The sequence below is a fragment of the Loxodonta africana genome, chromosome 6, assembly GCF_030014295.1.
Source record: "Loxodonta africana isolate mLoxAfr1 chromosome 6, mLoxAfr1.hap2, whole genome shotgun sequence".
Classification (NCBI taxonomy): Eukaryota; Metazoa; Chordata; class Mammalia; order Proboscidea; family Elephantidae; genus Loxodonta; species Loxodonta africana.
The window spans coordinates 36,688,172-36,707,925 of NC_087347.1; the positions used below are offsets into that span (position 1 = coordinate 36,688,172).

The window sequence follows — 19,754 nt, forward strand, 5'->3', positions numbered from 1 at the left end:
GACAACAACAACAACAACGAAAACATTAGTAACAAATGTACAAAATCTCTCATATATTTAACAAAATGCTAAATAAAGAAATAAAGGGATGTTTAAAAATGTTATATTAGGGGGAAAAGTATTTTTCCTACTTGGTTACTGAGTTTTATTTGGGAGTAGGAAATTAAAAAAAAAATAATGCACACCTTGAGTGTCCACCCAGAGGCTGTCAGCATCCATGATGGAGTCATCAATGGTGGTCTCGTCTTTGTATTCGTCGTAGGTTTCTGTCTTATATTCTGAGAGTGCAACCTCTTCTCTCTCAGGGGAAGCCGGAGCCTCTGGGGAGCCATCCTTGGGTTCTGCCTGGGCTTCAGCTGCCTCTTCTACTTCAAGTTCTTCTTCATCATGAGGAGAAGGTCTCCTTTCCACCTCAGGCTGCTCTAGGGCTGCAAAACGCACACTATGGGAACCAGACTCCCCTTCGTCGGTTGTGGTTTGCACTACAGTTATGAAATCATCCTCAATGGTTACAACTGACTCAATTACTCCTTTGTGTTCACCAGGGCAGGTCTCCACGAATTCCTCCCTGACACCTGGGACACCCAGGTCGGTAATCTGAAGGGTGTCTGAGCGAAAGAGCAGCTTATCGTATTCTCCCTGGGCTTCTATCTCTTCTTCCTCACTCTGAGCCTCTGCTGGTTCAGACACGATCCCTTCAAGCAACGGCTCTGTAACATCTGAGGGTGTGATAGATATATCTGGGGTCTCTTTGCTTTCTTCTTTTGGCAGCTGAATAAATTCCATCTGGACATCGGCTCTTTCATCTGTGGCTAAATCAGCCTCTGAAACAGCAGCTGCACAGGGTATTTCCACTGACAACTTGATGGCAATCTCGTCTTGAATTAGAGAAGACTCTGGGGATGTTTCCTTCTTGCCCTCATCAGGTTTCAAGGACTCCATGGTCAGGCTTTCATGCTCACCACTAGACTCATAGGATTCCTCTTTGTCTACGGCCTCCTGGTGTACCAAGTCAGGCTTGGCCACCTTCTCTTTGACTTCTGTCTCACTCACTTTGGTGCCTTCTTTCATGTGGACAGACTCAACATCCATAAACGCATCTGCCTCCTGAGGCACTTTGGATGAGGGGGCCAGGTCCTGTTGTGTCTCCTCGAGTTCAAGCTCTGTTACCATTCCAGCATCCACGGTTAGCTCCGCGGGTGTCTGCTCAAAGTCACTGATTTGAACATCTAATTGACCCTGGTCAGCTTTCTCTGCAGCAAAATCCAGTTCTGGTTCAGCTTTTTTGGATGGTTCTACCTCAACCACCTCTGGTACTGAGCTCAGACCTTCCTCTGCTTTCTCAGCCATGGGTGGTGGTGTATCTTTTGATACTGCCGGTTCTTTGGCCAAAGGTTGTTCATCAGTGACTCCTAATTCAACTGTTTCGACTTTATCACCAGCCTCTTCTGTTGTTGTGGCATGTGCTTTTGAATCAACTTGTTCTTCACTTTTTTCTAGTACAGTATCCAGCTTATCATTCACTTTCTTTTCCTGATCAAACTCCCTACCCAGTCCTGACATATGTGGGGATGTTTCTTTCTCGGTGCTAAACTCATCTTTGACTCTTCCTGCAGCTGCCAGTTTGACTTCAATCAAAGAAAGGTCTGTGGCTAAATCTCTTCGAACTTTATCATCAGTGCCTTCATAAAAGGAACCACTCTCCCCTGACAAATTCTCACTGTCTTGAACAGGTGATGGGAGTGGGACTGTATATTTATTGAACACACAGTAGCCCAGGTCTTCCAGCTGACTGTCTGTTTTTACAATGACGTGGTTTTCATCAGTCACTGAGGGCAAACCAGTACCCTCCTCGATCACAGTCTCAGATGGGACTGATTTCCTCCTTGCAACCTCAGCGTCTGCACTAACGGAAGCTAATCTTGACCTTGTGCCTGCCAGATCTAGCATTTCCGGCAAGTCAGGGGCCATGACAGTCCCATTTTTATAATAATCTTTGGCTAGGAAAGGTGACTCACATGTTGTGTCAGCGTGAATATTTTCCTCTCCTGTAGCTTTTTCTTCCTCTATCTTTTCTTCTTCCTCTTTGTTTTCTATTGGGAAGCAAGGGGCTTTCTCCAGTGCAGGTGTTGTGGCGGGAAGGTAATCATCCCCTTCATCCATACTTCCACTCGTGTTGGTCAGAATATCAGAAGCCAGAGGAGAAAGATCATGCCCCCGACCAAAGTTAAATCCAAGGGCTATGGAATCAAGGCAAGACATGGGCAAATTGATTGACATGCTTCTTTGCTCTATTGCAGACCTACCACCAAGTCCTAAACTTCTGCTTAGTGTCAAATCATCCTTATTCTTACTATGGAGATCCCTTTTCTCCCCATATACTTTTGGATCAATAGTGAACATTCTTTCTTGAGGAGAACTGGGTTCCTCGGGTAACTCAGATGGATAACTCTGGGCAAGCGTACTGTACCCTGTTTCTTGTGCTGCAGCATGGGGTTGGGGTTCCTTTCCTGCCTGAGTTTCCTCCTCGCCATTTTTATAAGTGGGAGCTATAGTATCAAAAGACTCTTGGGCACTTTCTCTTGTGTCACTCAGTTCATAGTAATCACTGCCTGGCTGAGTGCTTTTTGTCACTTCTTCTTTCAAGGCAGATGTTTCAAAGTACTTGGACATTCCTGACTTATCTTCATAAAATGGCATGTCAAGCTCAGATGATGCTGCAGCCCCAACCCTTTCAACCTTATCTTTGTCAGCAACTTTCTCTTCAAAAAGTTCCTGGATTGAACTCTTTTCACTTAGTGCACATGGTTCAGTCAACACTTTCTCCAATGTTTTAGAGGTCAGGGCTGAATCTGTAACTTCTTGCTCCAAACTTAGAGGGAACAAGTCCTGTTTTAACATATCTGTGGTAGGCTCTTGACCTTTCTGTTCTTCTTTTGAGATAGTATGCTCTGTGGTGGTCTGAGTTATGCTTGTTTCATCATCTGTCAATTTGGGAGGTTCGCTCTCTTTTGGCACAGCTTCTTTGTCAGGGATGGTAATTTTTTCTTCAAACTTTAGCTGAGTTTCCTTTTCAGTAAGAATAGGTTCCTGTCCACTGGGGGTGGAAGTCTCTTTTTTCTGCATACTTTCTTCCTCTATGGCCCCCTTTTCTTCTCCTGAAACTTTCTCTGTGATACATTCTTCCATAATAGAAATGTCAGTGTCTTTGTGTGAGGTAATTTCCGCTGAGGCTGGTGTTTCTGCTGTTTTGTCAGGTTTATCCTTAAGGGGCTCTTCAACTTTAGAAGTATCTTTGGCAGTCTCTGGGCCGCTGGCTTCTTCTAGAGATTTTTTATCTGGCTGTAATAGGACAGGTGAAAAGGGTGATGTTGTTGGAACTATTTGATTCTTCAAGACATCTAAAGGAAGAGTGAAGCTTCCACCTTGAAAGGGACTTGGCATGGGAGAGTCAAATTGTTTCCCTTCCCATTTTGGGATATCGTCAAGCACATCTTTTTCCTTCATAGGTGTTAGGGGACCAGGAGATATTGGAGCAACTAAACCCCACTCATCCTTTTTGGCTTCCATTGGCATTTCAATGAACCAATCCTTCTGCTCTTTTTGAGCTGGAGGCTCTGTAGGGACGCCAATGCCAGCTACTACTAGGCTTGGTTCTGTCTTCTGTTTTAAGTCTTCTGGACTGGCAAATAGACTGGGAAGTGCTTTTTCTTCTTCTTTGCCTTGCACGTCCTTTTCATCAGGGGATGTTTTAGTTGTCTCAGGCTGAGAAACTAAGGCAGCATTTTCAAGGTCTTCACCAGGCTTAATTTGCTTTTCTGACTCCTCTGCTTTCTGGTCTAATGGCTCATCTGTAGAAGGACTCAATTCCTGTTGATCACGGAACTCCATCTTCAAGGCTGTAAATAAACCTGAAGTAATTGGGTGGATTTTTAAACAGATAACAGGCAATTGCTTTCAGGCAGTAAGCTTAAAACTATATTTTGAAATGATAAATGAATGGTAGTGTAAAAAGAAAAACTATGAAACATGCAAGCATGCCACCCATTTAAAAATCAATATGAAAATGTCAGGACTGAGATATATGTAAGTTATTGCTAAAATAAACTCTCATTGTAAATTAACGTGTATAGTAATTGTAATAGGAGTATAATTTTGAGTACTCTTCTGTCCTCTTTGCTTACTTTTGGTCTCTCCTAAACATTACATGTAATTTAGTAGAAAAAATTTCATGTGCCTTCCAGAGATATAAATGATAAACTAAAGAATATTGAATAAGTACCTAATATTAGGGTATAAAAGAAATACATTTGAAATAGTAAATATGTATGAGAATTGATTTTTACTAACTTTTTCACTTGTTATCTCATTTTAAAGTGAACTTTTTTTTTTTTTTTTTGGCATGCCATGGACAGAAAACCAATTAATTCATAATGATATGAGTGTCAATAGTTTCAAGATCACTTGATCAGCAAATACCAGCACCAATTTTTTGGACATCAGGAGGTTTTATACATAATCAGTGTTTAAGTTTCATCAAATTCTCATCTGTATGTAGGTTTAAGAAAATATGAATTATACTATTATTACTGGAAAGTTGCATGAGTAGAGTAACGACATTTTTAAAAGACTTTTCTCTCCATGGTCATGACCTCACTCCCTGGGACTTGACCAACTGGAGAAGCATTGCCCAGTAATGGCTTGAGAGATGCTTCCCAGAAATTGAATGACAAACTTTTATTTATTTTTTATTCACCAATCTGAAAGGCTTCAGAATCCCACTTATGTTTTAAAATTAAGGGTATTTGACTGTGATCTGTAGGGCTAAACGTAATCATTTAGAAACAATTTGGGGAAAAATAATAAAATTCAAACCATCTCTCGAAGAGCAAGTGTATGGATCATCATTACCTTATATACTTGTGTGTCCTGTTGTAACAATAGAAAAGAAATACTTCATGAACTTATAATAAAGGTTAGATGAATGAAAACTCAAGAGATATGGGGATGATCAAAAGGAGTTGGCTGCCATGAAGAGGAAATGACATGAGACGCATCAGCAAGAGCGTTTAAGGAAACCAAACCAGTATTCATTGAAGCATAAAAACATAGCACATTGTGGTTGCAAACAAAAACGATTGTACCATTTAAGCCTCTATGTGCCAGAGTCCGAGTCAACAACTCTACGGTTCAAAAGAAAAGCATATGAATTGCTGTCCCCAAAATAAAAATAAAAATAGACATGTATTAGCAATGTGACTGGCAAACATTTGAGATGAGTAAAAAAAAAAAAGATCACATAGCACCATCAGCCTGGCTGCAAAGCGTATTGTACCATGGCAAAGGAAAATCACAAATCAGCAACAGCAGTGATAAACCAAGCTGTCGTACAGCACCTGCGCAAGCCACACTCACTATTCAGTAAGCCTAAAACAGTGGCCTTGTGATCACAAGACCAAGCAATGAAACAGCATTGAAAAGGCATTAGGTTGGTAAGCTGCTGGAGAGATCATTTGCAACAAAATTCATGCAAGTCCTAAGAAAGACACACCTTCCTTGGCAGAGGAAGGAGCTTTTACTTCCGGAGACACCTCTGTGATCTCCTTTACACTTTTCTCCTGTGGGGCCCCTGCTGGGGCACTCTCTTCAGGAACTACTTTGGCCTTCTCACTAGACTCCACTTGGCCCTCACTGAGGTCTTTGGGTTGGTCTGAGGACTTAGGAGCCCCACACTCTTTCCCAAGAAGAGCAGCAGGTTTCTCTTCCTCAGCCATGGGACCCTCTAGCGTTTCTTCTTCTTAGGGATGAAAAAGATGTCGACATCATGACCACAGAACCATACACAAAATGACAGAAATATTATCCAAGGAACCCTTTCAGCTCCATTGTAATGACCTTATCAGAACCTCAGGTTTTTGTTTTTTTTCTTTTGCCATTAATTAATGTTCTTACAAAATGTATGTTATGTATTGGTTGGAAAATTATTATGTATAATCTGTTAATAATGATGCCTTCTGAATTCTCATTAAAAGTCTGTTTATTTAAAAAATTGAGAGCTGAAAGAGTTTTATTGCTCTATTTCCCTTAGTGGAAATGGCAGTAAGTCGAACACATGTGGAAAGCTCGCTGGAAAGAAGAGATGGTGCTGCCAGCTAACAGATGATTGTGAAAAGACAGATGCATTGATGTACAGAAAAAAACCTTGAAATTTGTTAGACATGTGCTGTTTTCTCCAATGCAGGAAGCCCCTACATAAGAATGCCTGATTACTCTATTTAAAACATGTAAACTTTGCTAAAGAAACCTTTCTCCAATGCAGGAAGCCCCTACATAAGAATGCCTGATTATTTAAAACATGTAAACTTAGCTAAAGAAACCTTTGGGAACAAAAAAAGCCTTGCCTCAAAATAATATCCAATCAACTACCTTAATAGCTTTATCACAAAGTCCATCATGACTATTTAAAATATAATTTACTTATTATTTTCTAGGGTGAAAATTTATTTTACTTTAATGCATTCTATGATGTTGGAGGAGGTGAAAATTCTTCAGGAGAAAGTAAAATATTTTGAAAGACAAGGTCAAGGGAAAATCTAAGCCTTACTAGTTAGAAAAGTCTACCTCTGGGACACAACTCTTACCATACTGCTTAAACCCCTGAAATATCAGTAAGGTAGCTCATGTACAGTTCTCTTTGACAGTGAGTCTGAAAGAAGACGTGCATATTAGCTATAAATTCTTATTTCTGCAATTCAAAATTAAATCACCAAGAAAACAATTGAGTGGCAACCAAACTGCCAAACTATCCTCTGAAAGATGCAAATCACAAGAAAAAAAAAAAAGTTAGCATTTAAAATGTAAAAAAACAAACCTATGAGCTTCATCAATTATTTTGTTCATTTGTTCCTCATTTATGCTTCAAATGCCAGTAAAATAAATCACATTTCATCTCTTATGAAATTAGAGGGAAAAATTTAAGCTGTTTGATAGTTATCCAAATTGAAGTTCCCTGTGAAATACTGTCATTGTTTTAACAGTCCTGTGGGAGAGACTACAGATAGACAGGAAAGGAATTTTCTTTTGTGGGAAATATTAAAACCTTCAGGTGGAAAAAATGAGAACTACGCCATCTATCTCCTCATACTTAGCACTCAGGCACTTTGATTTGTGTAATTAAATTATGTAATGACATTTAAAAAATTTCAGATTTGAACTTATTATTAAGGCAATTTCTATAATGCCATAGAATTAGAGTTTTGGATCGCAGTTAGAAGATTTTTAACACAGCTGCTTTACTGACTTTAGCTTATTGAATGAAGTCTAATCAAGTTAATTTATATGTTTTCCAAATCCATGTTAACTTTCTAGCTTTCCATTTCCTCATTTTGTGTAAATCATGTTTATTCTACTATACCTGTTCCTTAGTTAAAAAAAAAAAAAACCCACATATTGTTCTTAATAGTTTTAAGTTCACACTATCCCAAGAGCTTAGTTTACCTAGAAATATGGGTTATATTTCTCTATCAGAGTGTTTGAATCATTGAGGCTCTTTGTTTTCAAAAGGACCCTTGAAGAAGTCTATGACCATGAATGTAGTTTGTGAGCTGAGAGCTTATTCCCCATTGCTTTGAAACTATTTTGCCCTTACATTATTACCCGATACGAAAATAACCCCTTCACCTAAGCAAAATTTCCCCCTTTGTTTTCCCTTACAAGACCAGTTACAATGAGATAAATTGCAACTATTGCCCACTTGTTTTCTCTCTACCATAGCCAATTATATACCAGGGTTTCCTGGCTTTATGAGGCTAAGATGATGAAGGCTATGAATTAGATCCTTCATTTTAGCCCAGCTTGAGCCAAGATGCAATCACCTGGGGTGGCCTTTGTACTCTCTGTAGATGACTAAATGATTTGGAGAAATAAATCTACTCCATAACATTTATTCTGCCCTAAGCAGACCCTCTTCAGTAGCTCTTTTTTAAGGAGCTATATAGTAAGTAGTATTAACATTAAAATTAAAATTATTAAATAAATTTTTTTTAATAGTAAGTAGTATTAACATAGCACTAAAAAGAGGACTAATTGTATTGAAGTCTGGTCTTAGAGATATGTATTCAGAGAAGACAAAAATAATATTAAGGACCATCTTCTTCGATTTGGGTAAGAGTATGTTCTTCTCTGACTTACTCTCTGTGACTAGGAGCAGAAAGGAGTCAAGCTTTAATCAGACCATTTTTGCTTCCTTTTATTTACTTTTTTTCTTCCTTCTCAGAAGCAACGATTGAGAAAAAAGAAGTACTCACATACCCCAAGGAAGGCTTCTTTCATATAAATTGTTGAGGCTCTTGGATGGACACAACCTATACAGGGGCTTCACTTTCATGTGGAAAAAGCCAGCTCCTTCCCCCGCCCCCCTCCATATGAAGGCACACTTAGTATGATGTGTGTGGACAAAGCCGCGGGCTGGGGAGGAGGAGCAAAAGGGGACCATGCTCGGTTCACCTTTCTCCTGGCTTAAATGGGCCTCTGCGCTCTGCGCTGTGACACTGGGGTGCGCACTAGAGGCAGTCCATTCTGAGCTGAACAAAGGATGCTCATAGTACTCCTCATCGGAATTGTAAGGGTCATCATCAGGTACAGACACCGAAATGGAGGGGGCTAGGAGTCTACGCCTTTCCCCACTGGTGGCAGGTTCGTGGCTGGGGAACCTGTGTAGAGTGCCCACTTGATCCTCAGCCCCTTCATCTACAAACAGACACACAGGAAGAAACTGCAGGGAGAACTGGACAAGACAGACACAAGATCAGACTGACGAGACAGACACCTGCACAAGGACACAAAGGGCTGCAAAAGAAGCAGAGCAGGATGGATGGGAACTAGCACGACCAAGCCAATGGAGAATGGGAGACAGAGAATGTTTCATGCTTCTGTAGCCACTGAATTTAAAAACTATCCCTTAAACAAGCTTGCCATTGATCTCTATGAATAAAAAGCACTGATAACCCCACTGCAGAGCAGAAATTATCTATACATCCCCTGCTAACAAGTCAGAATAACCAAGGAAACATTGGAATAGAAACAAAGCATTACAAAACAAATGCATTCTTTGGAAGAAAAAAATTTTTTTTCAAAAAAATTAGAATTCTTATGCTGCTGGCAATACATTTGCAAGCTAAAGAGAAGAAAGTTGTTAGGATCTGATGCCTGTGTGTCTATGGGGGAAAATAGTCCTGTATGAAGCACAATCTTATCTAAGCTGCTCAAATAGTTAGCATTTTAGTTAATTTAATTTTTAGTTAATGATTTTAGGTGGAAAATAATTTTTTATTTCACTTTGTTATGACAAATCTACCATGCATTATTCTACTTCCGTAAGGAGATGCAGTCAGCAAAGCTGTTTCTGTGAACACTAAGGGTAATACAGTAGCTTGGGACATCCGTTTGAACACTGGTTCGTTTATAGGACCATGGAAGGATATGGTTAAGAAAGTTTCTAAAAATAAAACTTTTTTTTTTTTTTTTTGGAGTTTTGCTTCTCTTCGGAAAGCTTAATCAACTGAGAATTTCTGGAGAGTTGGCTTCAGATTAATCAAGCCTTCATGCAGTTTCATTTGCGCCACTGGTTCATTACTGTTTTCATGTTTCAACCCCCCATTACATATTTCTCACTGAAATACTAAAGGAACTGTTGTCATTTCTGTCCTTTCCCGTGTCTTGGCTTGGAAATCTGCTCATTTAAATGTATCTCCTTAAAGGAGTAACTGTAGATCAGGCTGCTTAGCACTTGGATTCCTATATAATTCAATGAGTTTTAAGAACAATGACAATGGACAATATTTGACTTCAATGTGGCACAGACCTCTACATTTCTGGCCTATGTAGCAGGTTACTAAATTTGCTAATCACTATTTATTTACTTATATAGGGAAATTATTTTTAAATTTCATAACTCAGTAATAAAAACAAAGTCTCTTGTATCTATGTATACAGTTTTAATTCTATCAGAATTTAAGCAGAGAGAATTATAGCATTAATTTGAAAATACACTGTATTTTTAGGGCAATAACTTATTTCAGCAACCAAGTGATGAAAAGTGGAAATAAGCCTGAAATCATAAGAATACTAAAATAACATTCTACATAGAGAACACTTTTAATCTCTTGAGCACATTATTTAGTGACTACTCCATGGAAGTTGTTTCTGGATGGGTGCTCAGAACTTTCTCAGTCATGATGCTTGTTATACCATGGGATAGCAGAAGCCTAAAACTACATTTAATATTCTTAGTTCTGCTCAACACAATTTCTCAGCTGAGCAGATAACTGGACAAGATCTGGTCTACACCACTGGGGTTGTCACATGTCCCAGTCATTCATATTTCCCAGTGACTCATGGAGGAACTCTCCATATATGCAAGTTACTTCTGAAACTTCTAATATGTTCAACAGGCTGCATGGGCAATCAGTAAGTGAAAATGGGATATTTGGCTGTTTTTCAACATTTCCTGGGACGCAGAGCAGACTATAGTATGCAACTAAAGAATTTAAAGGCTGGGCGTTAAAGGCAACGTTCATTGGATAATTTAAACTTTTGAAGATTTTGGCCTCCTTTTTCTTGTTGTTATTGTTCTTTTCAAAGCACCCAAATATAAAAAACAGCCCAGAGGCTTGCTTCAGGTCTTCAACATTTCAAAGAAACAGTGTTTTCTATTCTGAAAACTTTAATTCTGATCAGAGAACAATAAATAAAACCAAGAAACACCTTAAGAGTTTCAGTGGAAAAGTAGCTTCTCTACTTAGCTTTTGTCCATTTCTGAGCCCAGACAACTTCAAAAACAGTGTCTGGCACTCTTGGTACTGTGGTACTGTGAGGTATATGTACTTCAATTCTTCATTTAAAACGTATGAAGTCCATCTATATTACAAACCCCAGAGATGTGTCAGGGAAACTATTCTTAGAGGAGATCACTTCTAGCCAAGTCCAAACAGTGCAGTTGGTTCCAATGATAATGAGAGAAGACATTAGATTCTCATTTGATACAAAGTAATGTATGGCGGATGGTCTTGGATTGCACCCAAGGGAGATGCAAGACACAAAGAACCTATTTTGGAGATGGTCTGAAGAAAAGGAAATTAGTCCAGTAGCTCATAATAAAAAGTTCTCATTTGAAAATAACTTCACTTCTACAGGTCCACAGAAAGAAACAACTTGAGGGAAGGGGTAGGGCTGTGGTTACAAGGATTGATTTCTGGATAAGCCACTTATAAACCATGACATCCTGAACAATACAGGGAGAATAAACAATATCTACCTCTGTGGGTTGCTGGGAGAACTAAATGAGAAGACATCTGTGAAAGTGCCAAGCACAATATCTGACACATGTTAGCATCCTTGTTCTCAGCATACTCAGACAAGTTCTTAAGTACCTCTGCTCTTTCATGTCACTTGACTCATCAACGTTAGAGTTGAGATATTTATGAACAGTGAAATCACTTAATAACAGTAGTTTGGGGTTTAAGGGCAGGATTGAAGGTATCTTTTACTATAAGATGCATGTTTTTGGGGACCCTACTTTTGTCACGAAATATTCTATTTCACTTAAGAATGTGATATAGTAAAGGGCAAGGTAGCTTTGTGGATCCTGGATTTCTACATAGCTCTTTTTCATAAATATAATCTTCAAAATGAAGCTTACCTGGTTTCAATGGATGGAATGGATTTTTCCTAATTTGCTTTCATTCAAAAAAAAAGTTTGAAAGTTTCTGTTGGGTTAAAAGTAATGCTTGCCACATAAAACTCAGTCTTGGAATGTCAACCCCCTTGGGTACAAATGAGTAGTCACTTTTACTAGACACTGGGTCTCACGGGGCATCAGTGACTCAGTGATCTTGCCTGTCTTGGCATCACAATGTATGGCTCAAGGCAGCTGGCTCCGTTTATATGGTTCTCCGCCATCTCTAAGCCTTTTCCACTCTGCAAGCTTTTGGCTGAGGTCTCATCAGTTTGCCAGCTGTGTTTGCTGCCACAGAATGATATGGAGGGAAAACTGCATTCAGATTAGCAATTATTATGTCACCATATCCATGACACAGGAAAACACCACCCTAGAATTCTGGAGCAAACCTAAGAGGGCAGAAGGATCCCTGGCTGTGTTTTCAGATGGTTCCACTGTTCTTGCACAGGCTTCCAAATTCTAACAGTTCAGTCCAAATGCCAACTACTACGGTTAGGCCGAAAAGAAAAAGGAGGTTAATCTGAAGCCATCCCAACTCAGCAGAGTATCAATTTACTCTACCACGCTTCCCTGTATGCTTATATTTTTAAGTGTGCTACTTGTTTAACTTTTGCATCAAAATCCCTTGTAAATGTTTCTCCAAGTAAGTACCTATTCTGGGAATTAGTAATATTACATTAATTGTAATAAATAAATATTCATAAATGAGAGTAATTTATATCTTCAATTGTTTTTAGGAGAAGCTTTCACATTTCCCCTTAGGGAAAGAGCAGCTTCAAAAAATTGATATTTAATAAAAAGTAAGCATATCCTCAAAATCATTGAATTACTCAATTTAATCCAAGAGCTTTCTTACATTTTGCCTGAAAGGATCAGACTGTGGTGCAGTTACTGTGGTCCTGGGATGAAAGTCACTTTGAAAGTGTGTCAAAGAGAGTAAATAATCTCCTCAGCAAGGCAAGCAAAACCACCTACTCCTTTTCCATTCAATTTGCTATAAGCCATGACATTAATGGAATTTAAGTTGCATCTTTACAATCAATTTAGCTTGAAAAATTAATCACTTGAACCCTGTTTTCTGTCGGTGAGTAATTTATCTTCTGACAAAACTAAACTGGGTATTTTTAAAACAATATTTATTCTATATAATATACTGTGGTTTAATAAAGAGAATGAGACAGCTAATTTGTCTAGATCACATGTCTCTCAACATTTAAACTGTGGTTATTACCTGGTTAATGAGGTATAGTTTGGGGAAAAAAAAATCTCTATCTCCAATATGTTAAAAAGTGGTTATGCTTTTAAAAGGAAATCATTAAGCCTTCACATAGTTTAATGGTTTTTTTATAAAAAGAAGAAAACAATAATTCAATAAAAATACAGTTTGCTTTAAAAAAAAATGTTGAAGTATCTTCAAATTACTTTTAACAGTAAGTAAAAGTGAGTTGACATTTTCCCTCAGTATATTGAACATCCAGAAAAATGCAATTCTAAAATGTAAGAGTTCAGCTAGTCTGGAAAATGACACCAAAGTTAGCAAAATGTGAAAGTTATTCTGTATTTTATTTATGTTTTTACTATATCCACTGCAATACCCTCCACAAATAGGTTGGACAAATCCCTAGGTGGATGGGAGAACTCTACTTCTTCCTTTCCAGCTCCAACTCCAATATAAGAGTAAGAAGAGTAAATTACTTGACTTCAGACAGACTTTTAGAGTAGGTCAGATGTGTCAACATCACAACCCTCTCTGGGGTTAAGAGGACTCTCTGACACTTGAAAGGCCTTAAGCAGGGGCTCAGAAACATTTCCAGTGATCCTAGGGAAATATAACTGTTATGTAAGGCTTCCTACTGCATTCCAAGTGAAATCCTTGCTCCTGAACCCAGCCAGTGGCTGCCTATTCTCCTTCTCCTTCACTACTCCTACCATTTTCTTGTCACCCATCAGCCAGGGGTCTCCTTCAGTTCTAGAGCACTTCATGCTCTTGCCCACCTGAGTGCCCTTGCACATTCTGGTCCCTTTGCCTGAAATTCACCCTTTCCTCCATCTTTGCTTGGCCAACTCTTACTCATGATTCTGGGCTCAGTTGAAATGTTACTATCTTAGAGAAACTTCCATTAACCACTCAATAAAACAAGGTTTTCCTTTTTTGGTCTATCTGAAGTTATTTGTGAGCTTATTTATCAAGCCTTTGTTCTCCATTCAATGATGTGCTCCTTAAAAGTGGGGATCATGTCCATTTTGTTCAGTACTGTATTCCAAGAATTTAAAGAGTGCCTGGAACATTTAGCTGCTCAATAAACATTTGGTGGATCAATGTATAAACATAAGGCCAAAAAGAATCCTTCAAATCTGTAAATTTCAAATCTATATAGATCAACTTACATATTTAAGGAAATTAAGTAATAATCAGTGGCTATTAGTCTACATTTCTCAAATTTTCTTTTATTCCTTAGAGTAGGCATTATTTTAAGAAGTAAATTAAAAAAAAAAAAACCCAGTTTAGAGGAAAAAAAAAAAAAACTACCTTATTAAAAACAAAAAATCTGCATTTAAAATGAAATTATCTTGGAGTTGATAGTCTATACTTCAATAATTTATATTTTTATATTTAGGAAATCAAAGAATATTTCAAACAAATATACTTAGACAAATTATGAAAAGATAATGAGTTTGTTGTGATAAATATCATATTCAATTTTAACAAAGTAAAATAATCTAGAAATGACAAAAGAAAAAATAAGTGAAGAAATAAATGAATAAAATGGAATAATACTAATAAATTCCTGGCATTAGTATTTGAAAACTAAATTACGTGGAAAAAAACTGAGCTGTAACTGTCTTTTTCTATACCTCTTGAATGATACACATAAGTTAATTGACCTAAGTCAGAGAATGAATAATAATTTGCTCTTAAATAGTGCCTTTCATCTCAGATTCTAAATTAATATTCTTCAAGGGATCCCTCCATTTTACCAATGAGAAGTGAAAAGCTGACATGACAGTCCATGTTGAGTAAATGTATAACTAGATTCATAGACAATAGCTGGTCTCAGAAGGAAAGAAGTTTTCAGTTCACTGCCCTCAATGTCGGAAACTGTGGTGGTATAGTGGCTAAGTGCTATGGCTGCTAACTAAAGAGTCAGCAGTTAGAATCTGCCAGGTGCTCCTTGGAAGCTCTATGGGGCAGTTCTACTCTGTCCTATAGGGTCACTATGAGTTAGAATTGACTCGACGGCAATGGGTTTGGTTTTGGTTTTTGGCCCTCAATATCGGATTCATTCATTAACTTCTTCATTTATTCACTAAATGTTTATTGAGAGTTTGCTATGGGCCAGTCCCTAGAGAAGGCCTTGGCAATACAGTGATGAACAAAACAGAGATAATTCCTGACACTTCCAGAAGGAAGTGTTAGTTTCATCAATAAATCTGACTCCTACTATAAAGTGGAAAACAAATTTATTTTTATTTTCATTCAATCACTTACAAGATAGCAAACATTATCATTGTATCTTCTCTGTTAAAACATTCTACATTAAGTAAACCACTTTTCTATAGCTATCCTACCATCTTAAATACAAAGTTATCTTTTCCTTTATCAATTTTTCCTTTTTATTTACCGTATTTCTCTACTTCTGATTTTATATGGATAAATGATTATACCTTTATTAAGGTTTTCATTCTTCTTGACCATTTGAAACAGACAGCTCCAAAGCTGAGTCCCATCCTGATCAAAGTCCAGTCCTTAAGCTATGCACTTTATTTACCTTTTATCAGAAGACAAACCTTGAAAAGTCCAATAGGCCTTACCTTCCTCTACTGTGACAGTCTGTTCTGAGGCGGGTGATGGAGGTGGAGAAGGAGGCAGATTAGCTGTCTCTTCAGCTGCTAAAGATCAAACAATGGAAAAATGAGACACAACAATTAATCCTATTAGGCCATTAGATGTGTAAGCAGTTCTGCCATCTGTAAAAAGGCCTCTCTATGCTATCCAGGGAAACATTCAATAGTATGCTGTCCTTGACTTATTTTTAGCCCCATTACCTGATTCACATGTTTTTGAAAACCTAAAAAGAATAGCATTTAATATTTGTCAAAGTATTATTCTGACTTCTCCACAAAAATGGATGAGAGAATTCTGCTAAATTTGATCATTAATCACATTCATTTGGTCTTCTTGTTCAATTAATAAAATATTTCATATATGCTCTTATTTATCATATGCAAACACACATGGGCAAGTAATTTAGTTTGGATTTGACTGAAAAAAACATTAGAACTCTATTGTTCAACTTCTTGATCTGAAAGCAAATGTTACCTTGATTGTTCACAGTTATTATTATCTATTGAGTAGCAGTGTCCTATGAACAAAAGTGTTTTCCTTGGCAAACGTGGGTTACATTACCTGTCTGTCTCCAGAGGGCATTTGACTTGTGACCCAGGAAGAGGGCAGTGCCATCGAGGTGCCTTATATGAGCCAATGAACCAAGGGAAGATTGGTACCTCGTATGGAATAACAAAGTCATTGATGATTCTAACAAAGCTTGGGCTATAGGTATTGTATGGCCAGTTCAGGGAGATCCAAAACTATTTTATTGATATTCACCAAAACCACAAAGGAAAATGACCATCTCTAGTTAAAGTATTAGAATATTTTCCTTATGGGTGAGGGTCATGAAATCAAAATGCAGTGGCTTTATTTTTATAATAACTCTCTATAGTGGTCTGGGAAATAAAAAATTAAGGGCAACTTAGAAGCAAGTCTAACTACCAATTTATCATCCTAGAGATTAACAAAATAACACAATTAGCATATTGTTAAAGGTTCAAATAGATCCCAGTGTATTCCAAGACAGGTGTTTGATGAATGTCATACGTAAGGATGAAGCACACGGCATGGTCTATCTTTGAACATGAAGACTTTGTCCTGTGGTCAGGGCACTGCAGACGCAGATCCTAATCTGAGGCTCTTTCTCATTTACCTAAAGGCAGAGCTGCAGGTTGGTCTTTATGTTGAGCTTCTTTTTCTTGTTCGCCTTTCAGGACGGCTACAGCTTCAGCAGTGACTACTTGAACTATCCTTGCAGATACCTCCTCTGTAATAAACAGTAACAGAAGAAAATATAATTATGAAAAGTCTGAAGCAGGCAGAAAAAAAAAATTGATCAAACAATATAGTCAATTGGATTTCAGTTTAATGTTTTCTCCCAAAAAAGTACAATAGAACAATAGAATTTTTTAAAAATTGCAGATAAAATACACACACACGTGTATACGTGTGTACACATACTGTTAGAAAAAAAAGAAAACTAAGGCAGAAATTGGTATTTGGGAGCTAAGCACAATGAACTGATAACTAAATAATAATAATTTTGTATGGTACTTTATTTTTTAAAAGCTGTTTATGCCTAAAGAATTTTGCACCTAGTAAAACAAATTCAAAGAGAGGAGAGATGATTCATTTTAGATTTAACGTAAAATATATTTTTTAATTTTCTTAACATATTCTAGAAAAGTGTCATTCAAATAGTTCTTTATGCTGATTTGCAGGAATACTGTGATTTGAAGCCTGAAAAAGAAGTCGGAAAATGTGTATTTGTGATGACAGGCATTCCAGGATCAGTGTGAACAAAAGAGGTTATGAAAACCCTGGGAAGATAAAATTTGAATGAAATTAAGAGAAACGGTATATAAGAGGATCTCTTTCTAGACAGTAGATGTTTTAGAAATATTTAAAGTCATATCATATTTACTAATTAGGAAGACAATGCAATAAAATTAATACAAGTATCTGTATATCTGAACAAGTTATAACTGAGCAATGCTACAATATTTCAGTCTTTTTGTTTGAGATTGTATTTAGAATAATTTTGATATGGAGAATTATTTTAAACATTGAGGATTAGCGAGAAATGAACAGGGGTAAACTTAATACCCAAAGGATGTGTTCACACAAGGTGTAAGTCAAATGACACTGTGGTGCGCTGTACAAACGAGAATTTCAAAATAGTTTAAATAGAGACAAGTACAGAACTGTCTCCAGTCAGTAGAGACATGTCCACCCACATGAAATGCACTCTATCAGCCAGTACCACATTCCAGTTGTGAGCAATGATTCAGTGTCAGCAAAACTATCATTTACCTTAGATAGAATATTTGAATTCTGTTGATTTTGTTGTTTTAGAGAAAATTAATCCATACATGTGCTTGAGTTTCATAGTTGAATAAGAGCTTATGAAGAAGCTAACTTTTATATCTGTACACATTTAAGCTAGTTACAAGAAAATAACCTAATCCTGGGAGGACTGGTAGTTTTTTTCTTGAATTTAACAGATTTTAAGAAACACTATTTTAGAATAATCAGACAGGTTGTGTGGGAGCCTAGTTCATGACGTATTAATCTAAAGTTTCTGGGAGAACAATATTGTTAATACTTTTCAAGTAGGAAATAACACTTTTTCTAATGAAAAATTCACAGCGAATTTCAGAAAATATGAAGATAAGATTATTCTGGGGCTATCAATGAGTCCAGTCAATTTCAAATCTTCTAAGCAAGAGTTGTCACCAGTATGGAGAGAGGAGGGAGACATGGCCTTCTTCCAATGGAGGCCTAATCAGCAGATCTCTTGGGTGAACTTCACTCTTACAGCCTGGCTCCCAAGACAGGAGCAAAATCACTTGGGGTCTGGGTAAAGCTCAGGGAGAATGAAGAGTAAATATGCCAAACAAATACAGAAGACAGGGACTACAGTCACAAAATCGGACCTATAAAAATTTAAGGGCTATTATGTGTGTGATTATATATATATATATATATATTCATTCATTTTACAAATATTTATTAAATGCCTCCATCCATCCAGTCATCCACCCACCCATCTATCCATCCTTCTATTTATTTACCATATCTTTCTATCTATCAAGGGGATTATTACATTTTATGGTGTATATCAGAGGAAGTCACATGAGCTTTAATTCAGAGAAATGTGGATATAAACTATGGCATTGCTACATTCTAGTTATTTGAACTTAAGAAATTTATTTAAACTTGTTGTGCTTTAAGGCCTAACCTGTAAAATGGAATTTAGTACCTTTCTGATAGGTTAGTGTGGGGACTCAATTACATACTGTCTTTGTTATTTCTTCTCTGGAGTCTTACCCATTTTCCTGGCTGTGTAGGTCCTGGGTTCTCCTCTGCTGAAGACTCCTGCCACCAAGTCTTTATTCAGAGCTGTCTCTTAGACAGTGACTCAAAAGGCATGGTAACCCCTATCTACTACCGAGAACATGAATAAGCAATGTGGAAAATGCCTTTTGAGTTGAGAGATTAGAATACATTCTAATTATTCACTGCTAACTTGACCTCTTTTAAGCCCTTCCCTATTTTCTACTACATACATTTTTTTCTTTTTGCTTTTTCTTCCAAACATTGTGTGTAAAGTTATGAATAGAACTTGAACTCTTCAGACTATTAAAGATGAATCTAGAATACACATAAATTATTATAAATTATTATTCATTACACATAATTAAAACATAACGGTGATCTTCACAGCTGCTTTTAAGGGCTCAATCTCCTTTCTTTTGAACTTTTAAAATTTTCTAAAAGTGTTTTAGTTTTAGTTCACGTTAAAATTTATCTTAGTTATGGTATGTGTGTGATATGTATTTTTCATCTTATTAATATCAAGATTTCAATGCTATTAGCTAACAATACTATCTGTACTATAGTGAGAACCTTATACTCAGAATTTGGACCTTGACTTGTTATTATTTTATGAGTAGTGTCAATATGGTAATGAGACAGCTTCTACAATTTATAAAAAAAAATCTCATTTTTCGCACAGCTGTAAAGCCATGTCATGACTAAGCAAAATGAATGACAATTTGGAACTAATCTAATAAATGGATCTGCCTGCAGGTTAGTTGAAAGGAAAACATTAAAAGTAAGTTCATTAAGACAAATTCATCTCATAACCTCTACAAATATTATTGAATTATAGTGATTTGGAAT

At 37.1% G+C, this 19,754-nt stretch overlaps 1 protein-coding gene across 3 annotated transcripts in view; it reads right to left on the reverse strand.

Moving 5' to 3' along the window:
• MAP2 (microtubule associated protein 2) overlaps positions 1 to 19,754 on the reverse strand; it is a 68,809-nt gene that overhangs the window by 34,657 nt on the left and 14,398 nt on the right. Inside the window, exons 2-5 of one of the 3 annotated variants that reach the window (XM_064286727.1) lie at positions 16,723 to 16,836; positions 15,551 to 15,628; positions 5,552 to 5,797; positions 186 to 3,911 (exon numbers count right to left, since the gene is read on the reverse strand). In XM_064286727.1, the coding sequence (XP_064142797.1) occupies positions 186 to 3,911; positions 5,552 to 5,797; positions 15,551 to 15,628; positions 16,723 to 16,836 (4,164 nt within the window). The remainder of the gene's footprint in view (positions 1 to 185; positions 3,912 to 5,551; positions 5,798 to 15,550; positions 15,629 to 16,722; positions 16,837 to 19,754) is intronic. The other 2 variants (XM_064286726.1, XM_003406092.4) reach the window with 2 other exon arrangements.